The sequence below is a fragment of the Parastagonospora nodorum genome (genome assembly GCF_000146915.1).
Source record: "Parastagonospora nodorum SN15 chromosome Unknown scaffold_14, whole genome shotgun sequence".
Lineage (NCBI taxonomy): Eukaryota > Fungi > Ascomycota > Dothideomycetes > Pleosporales > Phaeosphaeriaceae > Parastagonospora > Parastagonospora nodorum.
In genome coordinates, this window is record NW_001884562.1 from 196,777 (window position 1) to 220,966 (window position 24,190).

The 24,190-nt window shown below is 51.7% G+C and overlaps 7 protein-coding genes across 7 annotated transcripts; 4 read left to right on the forward strand and 3 right to left on the reverse strand.

Moving 5' to 3' along the window:
• Positions 1 to 29: 29 nt before the first annotated feature.
• Positions 30 to 1,332, reverse strand: SNOG_09074 (hypothetical protein; the record flags this gene model as incomplete). The annotated part of the gene is made up of 2 exons (XM_001799325.1): positions 30 to 929; positions 982 to 1,332. 2 exons carry the CDS (start codon positions 1,330 to 1,332, stop codon positions 30 to 32), a joined length of 1,251 nt encoding a protein of 416 aa, XP_001799377.1.
• Positions 1,333 to 1,662: 330 nt separating this feature from the next.
• SNOG_09075 (hypothetical protein) lies at positions 1,663 to 2,348 on the forward strand (the record flags this gene model as incomplete). Its single annotated transcript, XM_001799326.1, has 4 exons — positions 1,663 to 1,716; positions 1,803 to 1,879; positions 1,953 to 2,034; positions 2,169 to 2,348. The coding sequence occupies 4 exons, from the start codon at positions 1,663 to 1,665 to the stop codon at positions 2,346 to 2,348; spliced, it is 393 nt and encodes a 130-aa protein (XP_001799378.1).
• Positions 2,349 to 2,843: 495 nt separating this feature from the next.
• On the forward strand, positions 2,844 to 4,515 carry SNOG_09077 (hypothetical protein; the record flags this gene model as incomplete). The annotated part of the gene is made up of 4 exons (XM_001799327.1): positions 2,844 to 3,101; positions 3,168 to 3,758; positions 3,811 to 3,915; positions 3,941 to 4,515. 4 exons carry the CDS (start codon positions 2,844 to 2,846, stop codon positions 4,442 to 4,444), a joined length of 1,458 nt encoding a protein of 485 aa, XP_001799379.1. The 3' UTR covers positions 4,445 to 4,515.
• Positions 4,516 to 6,299: 1,784 nt separating this feature from the next.
• On the forward strand, positions 6,300 to 6,723 carry SNOG_09078 (hypothetical protein; the record flags this gene model as incomplete). The annotated part of the gene is made up of 3 exons (XM_001799328.1): positions 6,300 to 6,336; positions 6,543 to 6,568; positions 6,628 to 6,723. The coding sequence occupies 3 exons, from the start codon at positions 6,300 to 6,302 to the stop codon at positions 6,721 to 6,723; spliced, it is 159 nt and encodes a 52-aa protein (XP_001799380.1).
• A 180-nt stretch (positions 6,724 to 6,903) lies between these two features.
• SNOG_09079 (hypothetical protein) lies at positions 6,904 to 7,092 on the reverse strand (the record flags this gene model as incomplete). Its single annotated transcript, XM_001799329.1, has 2 exons — positions 6,904 to 6,948; positions 7,042 to 7,092. The coding sequence occupies 2 exons, from the start codon at positions 7,090 to 7,092 to the stop codon at positions 6,904 to 6,906; spliced, it is 96 nt and encodes a 31-aa protein (XP_001799381.1).
• Positions 7,076 to 8,109, forward strand: SNOG_09080 (hypothetical protein; the record flags this gene model as incomplete). The annotated part of the gene is made up of 3 exons (XM_001799330.1): positions 7,076 to 7,163; positions 7,210 to 7,949; positions 8,011 to 8,109. The coding sequence occupies 3 exons, from the start codon at positions 7,076 to 7,078 to the stop codon at positions 8,107 to 8,109; spliced, it is 927 nt and encodes a 308-aa protein (XP_001799382.1).
• A 300-nt stretch (positions 8,110 to 8,409) lies between these two features.
• SNOG_09081 (hypothetical protein) lies at positions 8,410 to 23,994 on the reverse strand (the record flags this gene model as incomplete). The annotated part of the gene is given in 5 exon segments (XM_001799331.1): positions 8,410 to 8,870; positions 8,905 to 16,733; positions 16,768 to 17,224; positions 17,243 to 17,465; positions 17,515 to 23,994. 5 exon segments carry the CDS (start codon positions 23,992 to 23,994, stop codon positions 8,410 to 8,412), a joined length of 15,450 nt encoding a protein of 5,149 aa, XP_001799383.1.
• Positions 23,995 to 24,190: the final 196 nt, after the last annotated feature.

The following is a 24,190-nucleotide window of genomic DNA, read 5'->3' on the forward strand; positions in this document are numbered from 1 at the left end:
CCTCGCTATGCATAATCCAACCCTTCACATCACTCCTTCTTCCCCAACTCGGGCCCCCAAAACTCATCACTCGCCTTCTGATACTCCTCTCTGCCCACTTTCCTCCTCTTCGCCTTGTTCTCCTCGACACCACCGTTCTCTTCGTTCACTGCATCCCTCTTCTGCGCTTGGTTCAACTTGACCAAATCCACCTTGTCCGGATCCCGGCAACTCTTCAGCTTCTCAATCAGGGCCTTGACGCGCGCTTTGTGCGCGCTGTCGTCGGCCTTGGGGTTGACGGTTGCAATGTAAGTGCGGTGGGAGGAGAGGAGGGTGGCGCAAGATTGTATGACGGCGGTGAGTTTGGGCAAGTGGGGGGATGAAGCGGGGAGTTTTACGCTGAGGAAGAAGGTTGTAATAGGGCCATCGGCGAGGAGGTGGGCGGCGAGCCAGATCTGCGCGGGCGTGTAGAGGAAGTACGCATCGGTCAGGAGCGCTGCGGTTTTCAAGATGTGCGATGCGAGGCCGTATGCTTCCGTGATGCGCTTTTCCATGTCCTGCATCGTAGCATTCGACGGCTGGCCCTTCTTCCCCGGCAACTTTAACATCCTCGCACTCAAATCTGCGCTCGTCATGCCCTCTTCCAAATAATTCGGGCCCTCGTATGTCCCCTTTGCGATCTCCATGAGTTCCAGATGCCCGCCTTTGAGCGCGCGGAACGGGTGTCGGACATCAAAGTTGAAGCGCAGGCCCTGGACGATGACGTATTCGGGCGCGAGGATCTGCTCCGCCGTGGTCTTCTTAAAGTTTGTGGCGAAGTGGTCAATGGGGCGCATGGCGCCTTCGACTTTGGAGGCGAGGAACATGGCGGTGCGGGAGATGTTTTGGCCGTGGTAGGTCATGGGCGAGTTGAAGAGGTAGAAGCGGCGCAGGAATTGGATGCATGTTGCCTTGAAGGTATTAGTAATTCGCATCTGAAGTGTCAATTGAGGATATGCGTACTGTAACTTCAATGGGGAACTGGCAATGCGCTCCGAGCTGCAGTGCTCTCTCGCAGAACTCGTCTACTATCGCCAACTCCTCGTCCGCCGTCAAGCAGTCGACCTCCTTCACGTCGCTGCCCCGATCGGGAAGCGGGGTAGTAGCGCCACTGCCATTTTCGACTCCAGAGCCTATGCTATCCGTCTCGGTCTGTTGTGCTCGCTGGGCGCGTTGTCTCGCGACATTTGCTTTGACGCGTTCGGTGGCTTGGAGGTTGGTTTTCAGGCGTTGCGCCGCCAGTTGTTGCTTGGTGAAGGACCAGGCCCTGTACTGAGTAGACGTGCGGTACAGGTCATCCTCCGACAGCTTCATGTTGCTACAAGTCGGTGTTGCTGCTGTGATGATTGTTTTCGCATTGTTGGGGCTGCTCGACTCGGAGTTGTCGCGATCTTCGGCAGGGCATGTTTAGCCGAGCCGGAGAGCTCGTATGGCTGCGGGCCGCTCAATCTCACGTGTGCACTCAATTCTCACCATTTGCACCTTGTCATGTGTAATGTTCAATTCACACGTTTGCTCCTTTACGCGCAGTCTGTCCGACAGCGTACCAAAGTTAGCGGATACAAGCACGCGGACAAGTGATTCTGACAGGACTAAGACTGGCTTCACATGAACGCGTGCTACCAGTTGGGTCGTCCCCACAATATGCAGCGCCCCTACACCCGCCCAATCATCCATCTTCGGTCCCTGCTGGCCTTGGTACGTATCGGCCTCAATTTTGCTCATTTCATTCGCAAGCAGTATAGACACTGCAGTGCCAATGCAGTCGGTCAACTATATCATAGCTCGGTGTTCCCTACTTTTGCAGTGTTGACCACACGGATCTCGCACCTCCCATCTCCTCAGTGCTGTCCGATCTCACGTCTATTCTTCCTGCGAGTCATATAATAGCTTTTGGTCACGGTCTGTCGCCAAGCTCTGCTACGTCGACCTAGTTGTACTTCTCCGGACCTGCTCCACCAAGATAAGACTCTGGCTTCTAGCCAAATTGGTCCTTCCGCCAGAGACGGAACAACGGTAAAAATGCTTGCCACCAAACGACCATCTTCACCGGCTTGAAGCAGTTGCCAGGCTCCAGCATATGCAGGGCTGCAATGCTTGCTCGCTTCCTATCAACCCCTGACCACCTCATACCTATATCACATGCACAGCAAAATATCACCCTCGAGCCAGGATACTCTGCATCCTCCGACCGACACCGGTGTTACCCTTACGAATCAAATGGAACGCAGCAAATACCCCTCATGACCTCAACGGCGTCGGCTCCGAACTCCCGCGGCTCTGTTGTTGTGGCGCAGATGCAATCCTACAATATCTTGGCACCTTCCTGATACGCAGAAACAACCTGCCTATCAGCGCACACGCCGGCGGACCGACGACCAAGCTTGTCGTGCATGTCGCTGGCCCCGCCTTGTCCACGACCGCTGCATGGTAAGCAAGATCCGCAGCTTGTTCTCGAAGTGCAGGTCGGAATGCCGCCAAGCTTCCAGCACTTTACAGAGCAAATCACCACTGGATCCCTCCGTGTCCCAAGCCGCTCCCAAGACATGCCCAGCACTATCGACATGCTACTGCCAGTATTAATGCTTCGCTACGGAGCTTGGATACAGATGCTTCGACTCTGTACCACCTACGATAGGAAGGTCTCACGTCGATGATCATCTTCCAATTGTAAGGCGGACTGGGGCACCGCGCGCGACCGTACCAAATAATGCGGTGCTTTGATCTTGGTGCTGTCGGTAAACAAGACGTATAAAGTGCACTCTCCTCCACCCAGGTTGCTGGATCATCTGCCAACCCGACAATCCGCAGTACCATTTGCAAAGATGAAGTGGTCTACTCTTGCTACGGCAGCCATTGTGCCTCTGGCCTCTGCCCATGGCTTCACCCACGCTGAATACGCCTCTGGCGCGGTCATGGACCTTATGATGTCTGCCAAAGAAGCAGCATGGGCCAAGCACCGCGACGCTGGCGAATACGACAGCAAGAAGTGGATTGACTTCCACAAGAAGCGATCCAACAAGGACAAGATCGAGTGCAAGAACGGTCGCGTCGAGGCAGTCAAGGGCGATGCCGATCCAGACGTAAGCAATTACATGCAGGGTCCCAATCAGACATGAGCTAACACTTTTCAAAGTTACAAATGTAAGAACATCGACATGTACGACTTCAAGACTCATGCCGAGCTTGGTGACTCTGTCGGTGATGGTTCTGGTTCATGGGGATGGACCTACAAGGACCGCGAGTTCATCGCCATTGGTCAGACCTATGGTGCTGCTTTCGCCGAGGTCACCAAGAAGGGTCAGCTCGAGTACCTTGGTCGCCTTCCCGCCCAGAACGACTCCGTCATCTGGCGTGAGATGCAGGTCCTCAAGGACACCCTTGTCATTGGTTCCGAGGGTATCGGCCACGGTATCCAGTTCTTCGACATGAAGAAGCTCCTCAAGCTCGACCCCAAGAGCCCCAAGACCTTCGATATCAAGAAGGACATTGCCTGGGTCAACCTTACCCAGGGTATTGCCGGGCGCTCCCACACTGTCCGTGCCAACGAGGAGAAGAACTACGTCGTCGCTCTCGGCTGTGGTGGACGCCCCGGCCGCAACGACACCTGCGCCGGTGGCCCCATCTTCATCAACACCGACGACATAACCAAGCCGTATATTGAGGGTTGCGCGCCCCAAGATGGCTACACCCACGATGCCCAATGCATTGTCTACCGTGGACCCCACAAGAAGTACTACGTAAGCCGCAATTTTGCAAATTTCCGTCTAATGCACATCTGACCATTTTCAGGGACGTGACATCTGCTACGGCTACAACGAGGACACCCTTACCATCTACGATGTCACCAACAAGAAGGGCGTTGGCGCCGGAAAGATCATCTCCCGCACTCCCTACGTTGGCGCCTCATACACCCACCAAGGCTGGAGTGACCGATGAGTACTGGCAGACCCATCTCGTCATGGACGACGAGCTCGACGAGGGCCAGATTGACCCCAACCGAACTGCGGTCGGATCATTAGCCAAAGATGGCTTCGCTGTCACATATATCTGGGACATCCAGAACCTCGAAGCCCCCAAAGTCTCCGGCTACTACAAAGCCACTACCCGCATGGTCGACCACAACCAGTTCGTGCACGACGGCCTCGCCTTCCAATCCAACTACCAATCCGGCCTGCGCATCCTCGACGTCAGCAGCATCTCGCGCTTCCCCGACGGCAGCAAGGTCGAGGAGATTGCGTACTTTGACGTCTTCCCTGGCGACGACATGAAGCCCGGTGGTGGTGATGCGCTCTGGGATGCGGGTACATGGAGCCATTTCACATTCCCCAGCGGATACACTGTTATCAACACGATTGATCGCGGTGCGTTTGTTGTCAAGCCCAAGTGGGGCAAGGGCAAGGGAAAGTACTTTGGCCAGCATTAGATGAAGATGATAAAAATACCCAAAAGGGTTAATGGTAATGATTAGTTTTGAATGACAACATTCGACATCTTGAGCTTTGAGTGTTTGTGTGTCCATGTCGTGATTCAAACTCGTGCGAGCAATAACGTGGTATGTCCTCGGCGTTTTATAGCTTTCATAGGAGCGTTGGCCAATCAGTGTCCCAGTGTGTTTCTATGCGGGCAAACCGCAATCTCTAGCGCAGAGGAGAGCGTGCTATCTATGAAAAGTTGACATACTCAAGGCATATATCAGCCTTTTGGATGAACAGTCCACGACACCTCGTAAAGCAGGCCGGGTTCTTAACCACAGTCAACGTGCATACAAGCCTCTGACCGGTACAAAAACCTTTTAAAAATGAGGATTATTCTGGGAATCATATTCCAAGGTGTGCAGTACATTCGCAATGGCAAGTGTGCGCTGATCATCTGTGCAACTGAAGATGCAGATTGCGAGGCCTGCTGCGTGAAAAACGCGATGTTCTGGATGTGAAATATGGTACGCCCAAGCGTCGTTGCGGAGCTGCATGCCAGACAAATACCACTTGAAATCTGACATATACGTGAGATTGCACTGCGATGGTGAGCTCGGGAGAGGGGAAGGAAGTGATGGTCTGTGATTGGATGTGGCCTAGTCAGCCTCTGCCGCTGCAATTCTTGGCCTGCAGGAAGAGAGGCCGCGGTATGAACTTGTATGCTCCGCATGATGATCTGATTGTCGGCAACAGGCTGTGATTTTGGGTTAGGCTGGCTGAATTGTTTGTGCCATGAGTTCAACTCTCGTGCTGTCTAACGTGACTTGTAAGGTTATCAACTGAGCAGTTCAGCACACTTCCAAGTATCGTGTTGCTTGCGACACCTTTCATGTGCGCGTAGATTGATCTGCACACCTGGAATGACTAAACGAAATCCTGCCCGAATTGGAACGCGCCGCTTGACTTTTCACCCTGATGTGAGTGCAGCTTGTTTGGAGCTCCAGGTATCTGCCACTCGATGATCAGCCAAGCTATTCCTTACTCCAACAGGCTCCTAGAGTCATGCGCAGCTTCAAGTGGTGGGAGTTGTAACTTCTTGTATTGATAGGATAGTCATGCTGCGTTAGCCCATCTAACTGCCTAGCAAATAAGTTTATTCGAAGCTACCGAGAGCTATAGCTTGCCAAATACAATGTCAAGTGAAGTACGACAGGTAGCAGCTCATGCTAAGTCCTAAAGCTATACACGAAGGCTTGACGTCGCAACAGAAGCCTGGCGATACTGTGTATAGCTTCGGGCTACCGAATAATCTTGTTGACTTTCCGTCAATATTGAGAACAGTCAAGCTGCTGAGGCTTTCGCTGGTAAGACGGCTGTAGGAATCTCTACCGCTTGTTACTATGTCACAGTATTGTGTGTCACGTGAATACACCGATCAACTCTGAATATTCGACTTGCATCCTTCACAATTGAGGCTCGTATAGGTGGTAAGCATGGACTGTCTCAAATCGCCTCAAACGGCCCTTCCCACCACCCCCTGTCTATCCCACGACCTCAGGTATCTTGTATCACCCCAACGCACATCCATCTCCATACGGTTCGTCGAGCGGAACCAAAATCCCACCATCCACCCTCTCGGTACCCTCCTCCGTCGCAGCATTAAACCTCAAGCGCCTCACCCGCCAACCACACTGCTTATCATAACACCGCACCTGATTCGCTCGCTAGTGTCCATCAAGGTGTTTCTGCTCCACCACGACTCCATCACCAAGGCTGGGCAAACACTCACTTCAGCGATTGCGCGAGAAGATGCGTCTCGCTCTTCATCGCGAGCGCGAAGGGTACTCACGACTAAACACCACCATGGCCGATTTGGAGAGGCGGCTGGTTCGGAAACTAGGTATACAGGAATGATCCGGACCTATCAGTTCACGCAGCTAATGAAGACTTAGACTTTTTCATACTAGTAGGAGCGACGGCTGCAGGTTGTGACGCGAGACTGACGAGTATAGGCGTACTTGTGCTCTGCGTACTTTTTCAATTATCTAGGTGGGGTTTGGACCAATCAGATTGTCGCGGTATGGTTCGCGCTAATGTGGTGTCTAGATCGTTCTGCGTTCAGCAACGCCTATGTACGCCTGTGTAACTATTCGCGTAAACTCGCGACCAGAGGACTAATGCGACTATGTAGGTATCCGGCTTGAAAGAGCATCTCAACCTGGTTGGGAACCAGTACAGCATCCTTATTGCTATGTTCACAGCAGGGTCAGTGGTCAACTCCCGCTGAACGAGACAACGTCAAGCTGACTTGGTGCAGGAGCTGTGTTGGTCAAATTCCTCATGCGCTGATCATCCAGAAAGTCGCACCGCGCTTCTGGCTCCCATTCACGCTCCTTGTGTGGTCGGGATTGACTATGTGCTCCGCTGCCTGCAAAACGTATGCTCAGCTATGCGTGGTCCGGTTCCTTCAAGGTTTCTTCGAATCGAGTTTGTACAGCGGCACAATATACATCTTGGGATCTTGGTAGTAAGTGAGAACATAGGCAAGAAAGTCGTTTCAGTCTGACCTCGAGTCTAGCAAACCATCAGAAATAGCCAAACGCACCGCCATCTTCACAGCCATCGGGCAGATAGGTAGCATGTTCGCAGGTGTCATGATGACTGCCATGAACGAAAGCCTGCGCGGCGAGACAGCGCTCCAGGGCTGGCAATGGGTCTTCATCATTAGTGAGTCTCTCTTCCTAAACAATGAACAGCCACTAACTCCACGCAGATGGCGCAATGGGAATCCCCTTCGGCATCTTCGGCCTGATGTACTTCCCCAACCTCCCCGAAGCCACCACCGCCCCCTACCTCAGTAAAGAAGAAATCCAACTCGCCATCGAGCGCCTGCCACCCAAAACAGACTGGAGCCACGACATCAGCCTCAAGTCTCTCGTCAAGCGCCTCTTCGCCGCACCAGACCTGTACGTACTAACATTCTACTCGATCGTCGGCTGCGCGCTAGAAGCAATCGTCCTCCAAGGCCTGTTCCTCCTGTGGATGAAAGCACATATCAACGACTTCCCTTCATATGCGACTACCACATACCCGCTCGGCATCCAAGCTGTATCCATCGTGTCCAACATCGGGGCTGGATATGTAATCGACATCACGAACCGCCGCATCCCAATGGTCATACTAGCCGGATGTCTCCAACTCGTCGTTTCGGTCATGCTACTCGTACCGAGCTTACCTACAGGCGGTGTATTCTTCGCTTTCTACTTGTCGGGTACGTCGTACATCGTCAATCCGATTATTTACGGCTGGGCTAGCGTTATATGCCAGCGCACGGGCGACGATGCTGCGCGATCGGTTATTTTGTATATCATGAGTATGGTACAGTCGATTCTGTATACCTTCTGGGGTATAGCGCTGTATCCTGCTACGGATGCGCCGTACTGGAAGAAAGGATATATTGCTATGATTGTGGTGGTGTTTGCGTTTTTCGGCGCGACTGGGGCGGTCAACTGGGTACGTATAGTGGATTCGCGTCTGACGTGTGGAAAATTCAAATTAGCTAACTTCAAAACAGCTTGATAAGAGATCAAAAGCAATTGTTGCAGAGCGGGATACAGATGAGGATACAGGCTCAGTGCAAATTCAGACCCCTGTTGATTTGAAGAAAGATTGAAGCAGCAAACGTTGGAAGGATAAGGAAATGACTCAGGCGCAACACTGGATAAAGATTCTTAGCAAAAATGTTCGGCAATAGGCATATAGAAGTGTGGTAGATACAGATGTAGAGAAGAGATTTGAGCATGACAAAGTTTTGCTACGTACCATCAAAGACTGTATTTACAAATATGGAAGAACTCCACCAGCTCCAAAGTCAATCCAGATATACAAAATTTCTGCCCAACTCCTAACAATCAAGAGGAACTTTACAACAAAAGAAAAAGAAATTGTTCGTCGCTCCTGCAATCCATCATCCTCAGGCGGCAAGAGCCTTCAAGTCTCGCACTTCTCCGGCAAGACCATCTCCCTCAACCATCTCCCTCACCACATCCCCATACATACGAGCAAGCCTATCCATCATAGACTCCTCCATAACGCCAGCGTGGTAGCCCAACTGCACCTTGACGTTCTTGTCACCAACCAGCACACCAAGCGCGACTTCAAACTCTGGTGCCCTTGACTCATGAACCGACTCAAATGACAAGCTCGGTGTTTGTACCGCTGCATCAGTGGCGGATGATGCCTGGATACCCCCAGTGGCATACTCGATACTCATACAAGTGTTGAAAGGACGTTCGCCATCAAGAGATTCCTTCGCTGAAGCAGACGAGACGAACGAATGCTGATGTTCAAGCGTTGAAAGGAAAGAGTCATGTGTTTGCTTCAAAACCTCGGTGATCTTGTCATCAGACTTGACGTTGATGCGGCAGGCCCAACATGTTGATGAAAGGACCAACAAGTCCATCGATACCAGGAATGTTGAGCTCGCGATTGGCAGTGAGGTAGCCAAAGAGGACGTCGTCTTGTTCCGCGAGGGTGCGTAGAACCAGGACCCACGCAGCTTGGAATAGAGTGGCGGAGGTGACCTTGTATTTGCGGCACATGGTGTTGATTACGTCGGAGGCGAGATCGATCTGGATTTGGACTGGAGTCAAGACGTTGCTGCGCTTCTCGATTGTTTCGTCGACCTTGCGTGGAATATGGCAGGGTGAGACATCCCTGAGATACTCGTCCCAGAAGGCTTCGGAAGCACTCAGATCTTGGTGGGCGGCCCAGTTGACGTACTCACGGAAGCCGGCTGCGGGTCCTGATGGCAAAGATTCTTGATAGGCAAGGACAAGGTCGTGGAAGATGTTTCGGATAGACATGCCATCGTGCATTGCATGGCTGAGCTCAATCTTGGAGTACAAGGCTGATGGAGTTCTGAAGAGCGTGAAACCAACATGCGGCCTGTAGCTTGAATGGACGACAGTATGATGGTTCGCGATGATACGTTGGATGTTGGCTTCGTCGCATTCAATCACGTCGACCAACGGCTGGTACGATTTGAGGATAAGCTGGTCGGACCCGAAGGAGCGAGACACGCTTGGGATGAAGATGGTTCGCATGGCTTCGTGGCGAGCAATGACTTGCTGCCAAGCTTGCTGTATGCGCACAATATCGTTATCGAGGTGTCCACCTGAGGTGATCTTGTGCGCACTATCGGACTGCCAAGCTCCATGAACCTCTGTCTGGGCATTGAGCATGCGCTGCTGAAGAGGCGTGCAAGGAACGATTGCTTCCACATTTGAATAGGATACGTTGATGTTGGCAAATGTTTTCTCCAGAACGGGGAGATCAGGATACTCCATGTCCAGAAGAGGGAAGTCAGCCAATGTGGGCTTGCGTGACATGTCGGACAGCGTCCTTGCAACGGTGGGGATGGTTTGCTCGACGACGCCGATGAATGTGGCTAGAGTCTCTTGCTGCGACAGATCAGAGCTGTGAGTAAACCTGATCTTGATCTCGCCGTTCGCAACGGCTGCTGAAACGGCGAGGACGGCCGGAATGTGAACAGATGAACGGTGTAGATATTCGCCGCTGCTAAAAGAATTGTGGTCAATGGACTCAATGAGAACTTCCACAACTTCAGGCAGGCCAGCAGTCAACGTTGAGCTCATGCACTCAAAGATGCGATCGTCCTTGATCTCGCTGAGAAGTTGAACGAACTCATCGGTTGTGGTCTCATGCAGCTGCCGGACCCGGTCAAATTGTCCTACAACACGGTTTGTCCTGGATCCGTCCTTGACTGCCATTGAAGCAGTACGGCCGAAGATGGTACTCCAGACCTTGGATAGAACAGCAACCAAAATGTCGATCGGCTGTGTAGAGAGTGCCTTGTTGGCGGTACCAATTAGAGAAGAGGTGATACCGGAAGGCAGAGTGATAGACTTTTCGACCAGGTTTCTGGTAAGCATTCTTTTGTCTTCAATGCCCCAGCGGTTCAGATCGACCGCTGAGGCTCCAATTGCGGCGGCTGATGTGTCCACGGAGATTGATGACTGGAAAGACATATCAGAGTGGATAGACATCATGTTTCCTTGTAACAATTCGCGAATGTCCTGGAGAATGATGCGCACGGAAGCAGCATCAGCAATCACTGGATGGATGGTGAGTGCCAAAGCTTGTTGTGTCGAGTCTTCGGTGAGATCAAATAGATGCACCGAGAACAGTGGGCCGGTCTCAATGTTCAGTCCAGGCTGCATGGCAGCCAAGAAGGCCTTGACGTCGGTGGTAGTGCTACGGGTTTGCGCCTCGAACTTGTAGCTTGACGCGAGTTCCTTGGTGATAACCTGACTCCAGGTAGCCTCCGCATTGCGCTGAAAGCGTGCGCGAAGCATTGGATGCTGCTGCATAATAGCTTCGATAGCTCGAACAAGCTTGGGGACGGTCGTCCTTGTCGCCAAAGGCAGCATAATCTTTTGAGCTTCCACCTCTTGCTCCAGCAAAACATGCTGCCAGGCCGTAAGCGCAAAAGGTTTTCCAACAATATCCTCCTCTTCCTCAGTCCCTTCAAACTTCGCCTCAAGCACAAGATGCGATATGCTTTCGCATACCAAAATGTCTTTCACCGACAGCAGAATGCCAGAAGCCTGGCATTTAGATCTCAAATTCATAGCCGCAATTGAATCTCCACCCAAATCAAGGAAAGAGCGATTCATGTTAACCTTTGGCAGACCTAGCACATTGCTCAAAATGTCGTGTACACGCTTCTGTTGCTCTGTAGCTGGTGCGCCTCCCTCCTCTTCCTCGTCGCTGCCGACCACCATTTCATACGTTTCCTGTTCCATTTCTACTAACCATTTTGTTACAGTGACTCGATCCATCTTGTTGTTTGGTGTGAGTGGCATGGCTTGGACAACTATCCAGACTGCAGGCACCATGTAATCCGGTACCTTTGTGGCAACGTAACTGCGCACAGCTGCAGTCTGAACATCTGCGAGACCCTTGTCAAGTCCGGTGACAAGGTTGAGCTGAGTCTCAGGGCTAAGAGTCTGCGATAAAGACTCAAGCGAGAGGACTGCGACGAGCTTCTTCTGAAGGTGGCCGGCCTTGGGGAGAAGTACGACTGCTTGATTAACACGTGGATCGGCGAGAATGTTGGCTTCAATCTCGGCAAGCTCGATACGTTGCCCATGATGCTTGACCTGGAAATCCTTGCGGCCGCAGCAGAGGAGCTGACCTTCTGGACCATATTTGAACAAATCGCCAGTCTTGTACATGCGTCGGGTTTTACCGCTACCTTGAGACCACGTTGGGTCGACGACGAAGGCAGCGGCGGTCTTTGCCTCGTCGCCAAGGTAACCACGTGACACCACCTTGCCTTCAATAACGAGCTCTCCTGTAGCGCCCAAGGGAGCAAGCTTGTTGTGGTCTTCAGCATCGACGATCCACATGTGGCATCCACTTGGTCGGCCGACATCTGCTGGGTCGGTTTCAGGAGATTTGGGATCTGCGTCGACGCAATGGATACCGCATTCTGTCATACCATACGAGAAAATAAGATCCACTGCAGGTGCCCATCGTCGGACAGTATCTCGAGCAGCAGCCTCGCCACCTAAAATGAGCTTCTTGAGTGTCGGTACGTCCTTTGGCTCCAGCATAGCTGCAACTGTTGGTGTCAGGAAAGCGTAGTCGCAGTTCATGCGACGGATAGCACCCGGGATGTCGTTAATGCGCTCATCTTCAGATGGCACACAAATACATCCGCCGCGCTGCAAAGTCGTAAAAATATCTGCGATCGAGACATCGAAGGTGTAAGCAGCGAATTGGAAAAGTCTGGTCCAAGGTCCGACTTTTCGATTGGTTCCATGAGCTCTGGAACTCGTGCACATGGAGGCATGCTCTCCGACTACACCCTTTGGTTTTCCAGTCGATCCAGAAGTGAACAAAACAAAGGCTGGGTCGTTCGGTGAGACTGTGGGCAGAGAAGCCGTAGAAGTGAGTGAGTCGAGCAACTTCTGGTCCACAATAACTGTCTCTATAACCCCATCGAACTTGTGTGCATGAATGTTGTCCGTAAGCACAAATGCAGCACCCGTTTGGCTAATGATCTCGGCCATGCGATCGATAGGCGAGTTCTTCCCGAGATGTACAGTCGCACCACCGGCTTTCAACGTAGCCATCATGGTAATGACTGTGTACACACTCTTGTCGAAGCACATAGGCATGAGATACTCTGGCTTCACGCCTTTTTCAACGAGATGAGAAGCCAGCTTGTCGGATAGCTCGTCAAGTTGTTTGTAGGTGATCTCCCCATCCCATGAGGTGACTGCAGTAGCATCTGGGCGGATCCTGGCTTGCTCCCGGAATATGTTGTGAACGCAATCATCAACTTCCTGGATATCCACACGGCTGTTCCATTCAATTATCTGCTGGTAGTGTGCTGGCGTCATCATATTGACGTCCTTGAGTGATGTGGTCTCGGAAGCGTTGACTAGCTGTTGGATGACGCACTCGAACTGCTCTAGTATAGTCGTTGCTGAGGCGCATTGGATAATGTTGCTGTCGAATTGTAGCTCAACATCGACGCTGTCGTCACCAGTGACAATGCACTCGACTACGGCAGCGTAGATATGGAAGCCACGAAGGAGCCCTTTGTCCAAGACTTCCTCCATGATTGAGCTTTCTTTGATTTCACCAAATGGCTGTTGGATGACGAGCAAGTTTTTGAGGTTCTGCTTTTGCCCGGCCATTGCATAAACGCTTTGAAGCCCAGCATGCTCGTACGGGATCATTTCCGTCGATTGCTGTTGAACAGTGGCGAGGAAACTTGCGATGCTAGCAGCAGAGTTGACCTGGAGCTGGATCGGAACCGTCGTGATCGTGGGTCCAACTATATTCTCGATGTCTTGAACTGCGGCGTTACGTCCAGAGTTGGTAGCGGCGAATGCGACATCCTCAGACCCGAGCAATCGGCTAGTAACAATGGCCCATGCAGCGCGGAGAATTGTCGAAAGCATGAACCCCTTGCTGGTATCGCGCGAGATTGCGATAGTACGTGTTACTTCGGAGTCTGGCGTGGGTTGATATGTTGCGTCTAGTATGGTTGGGAAGCTGTTCGCCGTGGCCTGACCAAGTTGCTTCTTCCAGAAAGCTGCACACTCCTTTGCATCAACCTCAGTGATCATCTTGATGAACCGGTTGTAGCCAGGTGCTGCGTCAATCTGCTGTTTGTTGTACAAATTCTCTAGTTGTTCCATCAGGTTGATAGCGGTGTGTCCATCATATAAAGCATGATGAACTGTCCAGACGAAGTGGCTATGCTCAGAATCCAAAGCATATCGCGCAAGTGGGCTTCCGTACTTGACGAATGTAGCCTTATCCTGTGCGAGGTAGTCAGGTAGCGCGATTTCGGGCTGCCATTCAAGGCCGTTCCTGAGCACCACCTGAATAGCACCAGAAGACTTCGACAAGATAATACGAGTGCGCAAGATTGGGTGCAAATCCACAAGCTGGCTCCAGGCGCTCTTGAAACAATCAATATCGATACCAGCCGCGATTTTGAACACTCTTTGCGCAGTATAAGCACCTTGTTGTTGAGTCGCCAGCTCCATGAGAGCTTCTTGCAATGGTGTGCAAGGATAAAGGTCTTCGATATCGTCCTTGGAGACATTGCATACCGCTGCTGCGTCTTCGATCAAATTCTCCTCAGAAGATACGAGAGAAAAAGGTTCAATGCTAGCTATAGCTTCTTGGGTCTCTGCGCTAGCACACTTCGCCATGTCGCAAAGGACTGGATTCTTGAAAATATCGGCCACGATGAGGTTGATGCCGTTTGAGCGAGCGAGCGATGTAAGCCGCATGGCTTTGATGCTGTCGCCGCCCTTACTGAAGAAGCTGTCGTCCGCGCCGATAGATGTGGTGTCGATGCGAAGAAGCTCAGCCCAGAGCCCCTGGAGAGCAAGCTCCATTGGTGTAGATGGTACACGTTTATTTGCTAGGTCTTCCTCTTCACCCAAAGAGTATTGCTGGATCTGTTCGAGAGTCAATGAAGCACCTATGCGCTTCAGAGAGTTGCGGTCAATCTTGTTGGTTTGAGTCTCCGGCATTTTCCGAAGTGGAATGTACAAGGATGGAACCATGTAGGAAGACAGCGACTGCGCGATATGCTCCTTTAGCTGGTGGAATTTGCCGTGCAGAGCCGAAGTGAGAGCCATGACTTCCTCGTTGCCATTATCGACGTCCTCTACAGAAGGAACCACAAAGGCGGCGAGTGCGGCCTTGTCAACGTCACCCTCGAGAAGGATCTTCTCCACAGCCTGCTTTTGTGTACCAAATGCGCTTGTCTTGACATGATGTTCGATTTCGCCGAGCTCAACGCGAAGACCTCGAATCTTGATTTGCGTGTCCTTGCGACCTAGACAAAGCATGTTGCCGTCTTGCACATACCGGACTAAGTCGCCGGTCTTGTATAGTCGAGACGGGTTTGGCGAGATCTGCGTCGCCCAAGTAGGATCGTAGATGTATGATTCATTTGTCTTGGTAGGGTTCTTGAGGTATCCTCGAGCGAGCAAAGGACCTTCAATCAGCAGTTCTCCAACGCAACCAACAGGAACCAGGCGGTTGTGATCAGTCTTATCAACGACCCATGAGCGACCACCTTGGGCCTTTCCAATCATGCTGCATGGGGTCTCGAGATGAGAATGAGTCATAACAGCCAGAATTGAGCACTCCGCCGGGCCGTAGTCATTGAAGAGGTTGACGCGCGGCGCCCAACGTGCGTGGATGTCGGCACGGAGTGGCTCGCCGCCCAGGATGATACTCTTAAGTCCAGGGACCTGGTCTGGATGGAAGGTATCAGCTACCGTAGAGACCATGATGATCCAGTCAACATTGAGTGAGTTTATGGCGCTGACTAAGTTGTTCATCCTGTCATACTCGCTTGGGACACAGACACAAGCACCTTTCACGAGCGGTGCGAAGGACTCGAATAGACAGATATCGAAGGTATGCGTCGCGAACTGTAGTACTCGCGAATCAGGCTCCAAGAGAATCTGAGGCAGCTGGTAGTGCGCCATCGTGCAAAAACCACGATGTTCGATAATGACGCCCTTGGGTTTGCCGGTTGAACCAGACGTGAAGACGATGAAAGCTGCATTATCCGGCGAGTACTCTGGTGCTTCAAATTTGCTATAGCTGGCAGGGAACGAGTCAACGAAGGCTTGGTCAATGGCCAGAACTTTTGAGACGACACGTTCAAAAAGTCCAGCATGTTGAGGTGACACCAGGACAACGTCGGCTTCAATGTCTTCCAGGATACTGAGCATACGTGGCATGGGGTAGTTCGGCAGAAATTGAACGCAGACACCGCCTGTCCGCATGACTGCTAGCATGGAAACAATGTTCCACATGGACTTGTCGAAGCACAGACCAACCTGGACTTCTGGGCCAACACCAAGTGTAGTCAAATGATTTGCAAGCTTCGAGGTAATGAGGTCAAGCTCGCGATACGTCAGGCTTCCATCCCAAGCGCAGACAGCTTGTGCGTTTGGACGTGTGGCAACATTCTGGGCGATGAGATCAGGTATGCGGGCATCGATGCCAGCCGGTAACTCGGTATTCCATGTGGTGATGTCCTTGAAGTCGTAGCTATTGAGCAAGCTGATCTTTTCGACCGGGCGCTCGATATCCAGCGAAAGTTCCTTGACAAAGTGTTCATACTGGTGCAGCATGCGTGTCATTTGCTCGGTCGGGATGATTGATTCATCGTATATAGCTTCAAGGGTAAAATCGTTGTCTTTTCCAAGGTTGCAAAGAACGACGAGCGGGAAGTTGTCAAAGTTTTCCTCCGCACGTGGCACTGTCTCCAGATCCAGAACAGTATCCGAGCTGTCCTCAGCCGGCTGTATCACGAACAGGTTGGTGATGGAATCGATGGTCGTACGCGACTCCTTGCTGATATCTCGAATGTTCTGGAGGCCAAAGTGTTCGTACTCGATAGTAGCCACTGACTGATCCTGTACAGATTGCAGGAGATCCTTGACTGTGATGCCTTCCTTTGGAACAGACACACGAACAGGTACAGTAGTAATCGTAGGACCCATCATGTTATCAATGCCCTCAAGCGCCAAATTGCGGCCGGCCAATGTCTGTGCAAATACAACATCTTCAGAGTCGGCGTAAGTGGCGATCGTCAAAGCCCAAGCAGCACGTTTGATTGTCGACGGCAAGATGGTTGAAGAAAGCTGGGGCGCCGAGCTTTGGAGGGCGATTGTTTTTTTCGCGGCCGCGCTATAGCCGAGGCCGACCTCAGGATAGCTAGTAGGGAAGCTCCCGGAAAGTGGTAAACTGCTTTTTCCAAAAGTCGACATTGGCAGATCGGGAGGTCTCGTTAAGGCGGCCGATGAAATTCCTGTATGGTGTGGACGATGAGACTTCTGCTCCGTTATAGGCTTGACCGATTTTCTCGAACAGGAGTGCAAGCGACCATCCATCGTAGATTGCGTGATGAGCGGTCCAAACAAAGTACTCTTGTCCAATTGAAGCGAGACGCATGAGCGGGTCTCCATACTTGAAGGCAGTTGCCTGATCTTTGGCGAGGAACGACTCTAGATCAGTGGCTGTCTGCCAGATCGTTGGAGCTTTTGTGACCACTTGGAGGTTGCCTACGCTCGAAGAGACAATCCTGGTGCGCAATATCGCTTCTCTCTCAATGACCGTTTTCCAAGCGTCTTGGAAGCGAGAAAGGTCGAAGTCTTGGGGTAGGCGGAAGACCTTTTGCGCAATGTAGGCACCTTTTTTTCTCAGACCTAGGGCACACTACATGCCTTCCTGTAAAGCTGAGGTAGGATATATATCCTCGATGTCAGCAATGTCGGTGTTGCATTGAGTTGCAGCCTCTGCAAGTATAGAAGTCTTTGCTTGTTCCTCGACCAGTGCGAAAGCCTCAACTTCAGTTGCCTGAGGAGCGTACTCTTGAGTTGCTTCCACTACTTCGGCTAATTCACTCAGTATCGGGTATTTGAAGATGTCAGCAACGCGAATAGCAAACTATGTAGGAATTAGCGAATCCAGCGTTTAGAGCAAAAGGGTAACATACGTTGTGCTTCCGTGCAGCGGCGACCATCTTCATTCCACCAACACTGTCACCGCCCAGTCCGAAGAAGTTGTCGTCGCGGTTAATGGTTGCTGGATCAAGGCTGAGGATTTCAGCAAAGAGGGTCTGAAGGATCTGTTCCATGGTTGTACGAGGCTGATCAGTAGAGGCAGAGCGTAGCATGTAATGCGACACCTGCGTCTTCGTGAAGCTTGCTACAATCTGTCTCAGAACCGGGCGCGCAAGCTTTCCGGAAGTTGTGTACGGGATGTTGAACACCGGCACGAAGAGCGACGGGATCATGTAGAAAGGCAGAACCTTAGCGAGCGAGCTCTGAAGGTCTTTGAGGATGTGTCGCAAGTCTTCGTTGATCTCAAATGTTGACGCTTCGGCAGCCTTCCTGTGCTTGGCGAATGCTGGGTTAGTGACAAAACCTACGATTGTCTTACTCTTGGTATGCTCTTCAATGGCCACTGCATCGACGACAATGGAGTAGCCTTCGGGTAGCAAAAGCTGGGCTTGATACATGATCTCGTCAAGCTCTACACGCTGTCCATTGATCTTCACCTGTGCATCGCGGCGGCCGACAATTGTGATGCTTCCATCTGTATTGAGGCAACCAATATCGCCACTCTTGTAGAAGCGTCGAGGTAACAGAGCGTTGGCATCTGGGAAATCTGCAACCCATGCGGGGTTCTCGATGAACGCCGCTGCGGTCTTCTCGGGCTCCTTGAGGTAGCCACGCGCCAACAATGGTCCTTCGATCAGGATCTCGCCGGCACAGCCCATCGGAACAAGTCGGTTGTGGTCTTGATCGTTGGCAATCCACACGTGAGTACCGAATGCAGGTCCAATGTTCGAAGCTGGTGATGTTCGAGACAAGCGAATACTACCGGTCTGGTTCACGGTAGTCTCGGCAGGGCCATACAGATTATGAAGCTGGACGTGGTCTGCCCAAGTCTCGATAACATCGCGGTTGAGAGGCTCTCCCCCATTGTTCAGGCGTCGCATAGACGGCACATCCTTGGGGTTTAGCATACCACTAACAGTGGCAGTAAGATCAGCCCAGTTTGCTTGCGTACGGTTAATTCCACCAGCCAGATCGTTCATGCGTTCCTCGTCTGAGATGACACAGACAGCGCCACCAAATTGTAGCGTGGTCACGATATCTTGCAAACTGACATCAAAGTTGTAGGCTGCGAATTGCAGGGCACGGGTGTGTGGCCCAAAGTCGAGTACCGGGCCCATCGAGGTGCTGCACGTTCGCATGTTCCTATGCTCCAAGACTATACCCTTAGGCTTACCCGTGGTTCCGCTGGTGAAGACCACGAAGCAGGCATTTTCTGGTCGAACAGTGGTACAGGCTGGTCTAGTAGCAACTGGAAGTTCAAAGATGAAATCCTTGTCAACGACGATGACTGCCTCCAGGTTTGCGGTATTCGCGAACAATGCAGCGTTTTGAGTCGATGTAAGGATGATGAATGACTCGGTCTGTTCGATAAGACTCTCAATACGTTCGATAGGGTGGTTGGGATCAAATGCAACTCCCGCGGCACCCGCCTTGAGAATAGCGAGAATCGAGACGATCGCCCATGCAGACTTTTCGAATACATACGGGACAATAGTCTCAGGACCGACGCCGAGAGAGGCGAGATGATGCGCAAGGCGATTAGCTTGCTCATTGAGCTCCTTGTAGGTCCAACTACCCTGGTACGAGCAGATCGCTTCAGCCTCAGGCGTGGCATACGCTTGGGCTTCAATTGCGTGATGAACACATTCGCTGACGTACTGTGGGTACACCGCAGTGATATTACGCATTTGTTGGATGTGTAAAGAAGAGACAAGATCGACTTCACCGATCCGCTTGGTCGAGTGGTAGAGTATAGCCTTCACGGCTTCGCTGAGTGTCGCACCAATATTCTGAGCTTGAGCAGCCGTAAATTCAGACGTCCAGAATTGGAGTGTCACGTCTACCTTTGACTCCGTAACACCCACATCTAGCGACAAGGCATACTCAGTGGGATCGTAGCCTTTGATAGCTTCAACCGTGATGCTCGAGTCGGTGATCAGCTCATGGTCAGTCTCGCGATGGAAGGAGATGATCGTGTTGAACAGTGGCTGGCTGCCTAGTTTGAGGGCATGGTGGATCTCGGCGAGGCCACAGTGCTGGTTTGGCAGGGTCTTCAACAGGTCATCAGCGACTCTCTCAAGCGCATCATTCATGGATAGGGAGTCATCGAGAACCATGCGACTGACTAGCATCGTGATGAATGCACCAACGCCCTGCTCAATACCCTCAAGTGGAGCGTCGCGTCCTGAGGACAAATAGCCAAAGCAGACATCCTCGGTACCGATGTGCTGCTTCAGAACTAGGCCCCACGCAAGTTGGAAGATGTTGACAAGAGTGGCATTCTTCGTGTCGCAGAAAGCCATCAGTTCTGCGGCTGAGATCCCAACATCGATGGTGGCCGTCTCTAGCTTGCGGGCAGGGTCAACGGCATCCTCCCAATGCGCCATAAGAGGAAAGAAACTAGGGTTGACATCAACAAGATACTGTCGCCAGAACTCGGTAGCAAGGCTAAGAGGGCGATCAAGAACGTGCTTAATGTAGTCTTGGAACGCAAACCCAGGACGGTTGGACATACGGCCATCGTACGCTAGGATGAAGTCGCCCATGATGTTGGCGATGGAAGAACCATCGATTATAGCGTGATTGATCTCCAATTTGCATATAGCCGTTGTCGAGGATACGTGACAGATAGTAAAGCGATGTAGTGCCTCGCCAGGACGGAAGGCGAGCTTACCACGACTGTCAAAAACCTGCTCAACTTCCGACTCAGAGCACTCCTGGCTATGTATACTCGGGTCAATGGCCTTGAGGACAACTTGATCGTACAACCCCGCATGACTGACACTCTCAATGAATACTGTTCGTAGAGATGAGTGGCGCTGAACAACCTGCGCCCATGCAGATTCCAGAGCGCCAATATCCAGGACATCAGAGTCATTACGGGTCTCGACTTTGAGTGTGTGGTTGTACTCGTAAGCACCCTGCGACCCTCCCCGGACCTGGCTGATGAGCAAACCATGCTGCATAGGAGAAGAAGGGTAGACGCTTTCGACACGAGCGATGTCTGAGATACCAATTTCAGGCATCTTTGTGGAAACAAGTAAATCCAGGTCCTCGTAGCTCAGCTTCAGCAGCGGAAAGTCGGATAGGGTTCGTTCTTCCTCGTGGCCCTGGAGTTGCGCAAGAGCATCTGCAATGCAAGCCTGAGCATTGCTCATCCACAAGTGGATCCGGCCTTGGTGTTTCATTTGCTTGTTAAACACAAAGAGAAGCTGCATTTGTCCCTGAAGCACTTCTGCAGTGATCTCGACAAGTGCGAAGCGCGGTGACTCCTTTCCAACATCCTCGAAGATAGCCTGGTATCCGGGAACCTGTGTGAGCAGAGCATCTGCACGCTCCATTTGCTGGTATAAACCTAGATAATCGAACGACAGCTCCACGTGGTCATGTCCGCCGAACTTCTCAATACCCGCATCGTTGAGGTAGCGTGATGCAAAGTATGGCCGACCGTTGGCAGGCACACTGTGTCGCACATCCTTGGCTCGCTTGATCACTTCTAAAATGTCGAAACGCTGCTGCATCTCGACATGCAGAGGATACATAGTCGTAAACCATCCGACGGTTCCAGATATATCCAGGTCATCATCCCAAGGTTCGCGGCCATGGCCTTCCCTGAATAACGCCGGCACTGCGCGATCACTGAAAGTTTGGCTGAATGAGTACACAAGAGATGCAAGCAGGACGTCGATAGGTTCTGTATTGTACGTGGCGTGGCACGAGCCTTCCAGTAGTTCCTTGGTTTGTGTCAGGTCGAGTTTGATGACGGCTTCCTTAGTATCGCACATGCGGTTGGGCTTGCTGGACATGTTCCAGTAGTCGAAATCAGGTGCGGGAATATCGTAAGGCAAGACGCTGGAGATATTCGTGGCGCGCGCATGCTCTGCTTGCAAGCTGAGCCAGTTCTGGAAAGGGATTGGCTTTGCCGCAGTCAGTGAGCCAATTGTCAGAAATTCTTCAATGTCACGAAGGATGACACGCCATGAAACCAAGTCAATCATAACGTGATGAGCGACAAGGAAAAGATACTGGCCATCAGTAGAGGTGTTGAACAACACAACGGCGAAGATCGGGCCGTTGCGAGTGTCCAGCGAAGTCTGTGTCTCAGCCATGATGGGGTAAGCATCATTGACTGAATCAATGTTGAAGGTTGCGAAACTAAAAGTGTCTTCAACCTTAGAAGGGATGATTTGCATCCATTTTACGCCATCCTGAACAAATCTCACGCGAAGCATTGAGTGTTGGGTAACGACAGCCTGAAGGGCCTTTGCAACGTTCAGTTGCGACACTGGTTGTTGGATCCTGAGGAAGAAGCTCTGGTTGAACCGAGTTTGCCGAGCATCGTCGATTTCAGTAGGAGCGATATCGAAGTACATGCGCTGCACAGGCGACAATTCGAATGCTACGTCGAAAACCTCATCGGTAGAGTATGAAGTCTCCTTCGCAGACTTCACGGAAAGCGAAAGCTCGGTTACTGACTTGCTTCGAAGGATGTCTCTGACGCTAACAGCAAGTCCAGCACTACGACAGCGAGACATGACCTGCATTGCAGTGATGCTGTCACCACCCAGGCTGAGGAAGGACTTGGAGAGGCTGACGCTGGAAGGAGGCAAGTTGAGAACAGCCGCAATGATGTCGCGTAGCTTTTCCTCGCTGCCTCCCAGTGTATCCGCGTCAACCACCTCCTCGAAGTCAATGCCAACGACTTGTCTATAGAGGTCTTCATTTGCTTCAGCGACCCACTTGCTGACCAAAGAGCGGTTGAGCTTTCCAGAGAGCAAGAGGGGAAACCGTTCAAGAACAATCCAGGTCTCCGGAACCATGTATTCAGGAACTTTGGATGCCAAGCCTTGCCGAATTGATTCCAGGTGAGTCTTGATCTCATCACTGTGAAGATCTTCGTGGAGGTAAACGGTCGACTCGACAGCCTCGTAGCTTTCGACCAAGAAGTCCCGGAGCGATACAAGCGCTACTAGGCGGTTGGCAAATGAGCCTTTTTTTGGCAGAATAACCATTTGATGTCGAACCTGCGGATGCGTGCCGATATTGTGCTCAATCTCGCCCAGCTCAATACGGAGGCCGCGCAGTTTTACCTGAGTATCCTTTCGTCCGACAAAGTAGATGGAGCCATCAGGTAAATATTTTGCGAGATCACCAGTCTTGTAGAACCTCCTATTTTCCCCTGTCTTAGTTGTAGGACCCCAAGCAGGCCGCTCGACGAATACCTCGTCAGTTTTCTCCTTGTTCTTGAGATATCCACGAGCGAGAATAGGTCCTTCGATGAGAAGTTCGCCAACTTCTCCAGGAGCTAGTAATAGATCGTGATCCTCGGCATCCACGATCCAGCAAATGCCTCCGACTGGGAAGCCAATGTTTGCGGGATCGGTATCAGGGGTCATCTCAGTGTTGCCGGTGGCTGCAACAGAGCACTCGCTAGGTCCGTAGCCGTTGATGAGTTGAAGCTCGCTTGCCCATGTCTCGACGTCAATCTTCGAAAGTGGCTCTCCACCCAAAGCCAGCGTTTTGAGGGTTGGAACCATGTTTGGCGCCATGAGCTTGACCAACGAAGGTGTCATGAACGCCCAGGTTATTTTATATTCGTTGACGATACAGGCGGGGCCATTGGCCATCAATGCCATGTCCGGCGTACATATGCAAGAGCCGTGAACCAGGGCGGTGAGGATTTCGAGCATACTTACATCAAAGCTGTAGGATGCGAGCTGCAATATGCGTGTAGTGTGGTCGATGGCCGCACGTTCAGCGTGCCGTAGTGAGCCGCTGAGGAATGCACGGTTCTCGATGAGACAACCCTTGGGGTTGCCGGTAGACCCGGACGTGAAGATCACGTATAGAAGGTTGGAGGGCGCGGCTGAAGTCTTTCGAGCCACATCCCGCTCAGGTAGGCTTTCCAAGCTGTCCTCGCTAAGCATGAATGTAGGCGGACATTCAGACTCATAGAGATGGATTTGTGATGGAGAGCAGATGATTACTTTGGCTTCAACTTCCGAAGTAATGTACTGCCTCCGGTCCACTGGATGTGAGGGATCCAAGAAGACAAACGCAGCTCCGGTCTTCAGAACTGAGAGGATCGCGACAATCGCCCACCGCGACTTCTCAAAGCACAGTGGTACAACGTCCTCGGGCCCAATGCCCAGGTCACTCAGATAATGGGCAACCCGGTTTGCTGCAGCATCAAGCTCTGCATATGTCCAAGTGCCATCGTGAGCATCGACCGCAAGTGCATCTGGTCGCAGCTTGACCTGTTTCTGAACAAGGTCGCTCACGGTCTCGTCGATAAAGGTGGGAACATGCTCATTCCATGCCCAAACAGCATCAATTCCAGAGACTGAACCCATTTCAGCAGGTAAGATGTGTATCGGGTGACTGTTCGTTTGCATTAGCAAGTGTTGACTTTCGGCGCAACGTTGGACTTACTATAGTATTAATCGGTTGTTGTATTGAATACAGCAAAGACCGAATGCTGTGTGTCGTATTGTGCGTTCTCGTCTGTTTGAGTAGTCTATGGGGTATCGTCGCGAAAAGTCTAAAATC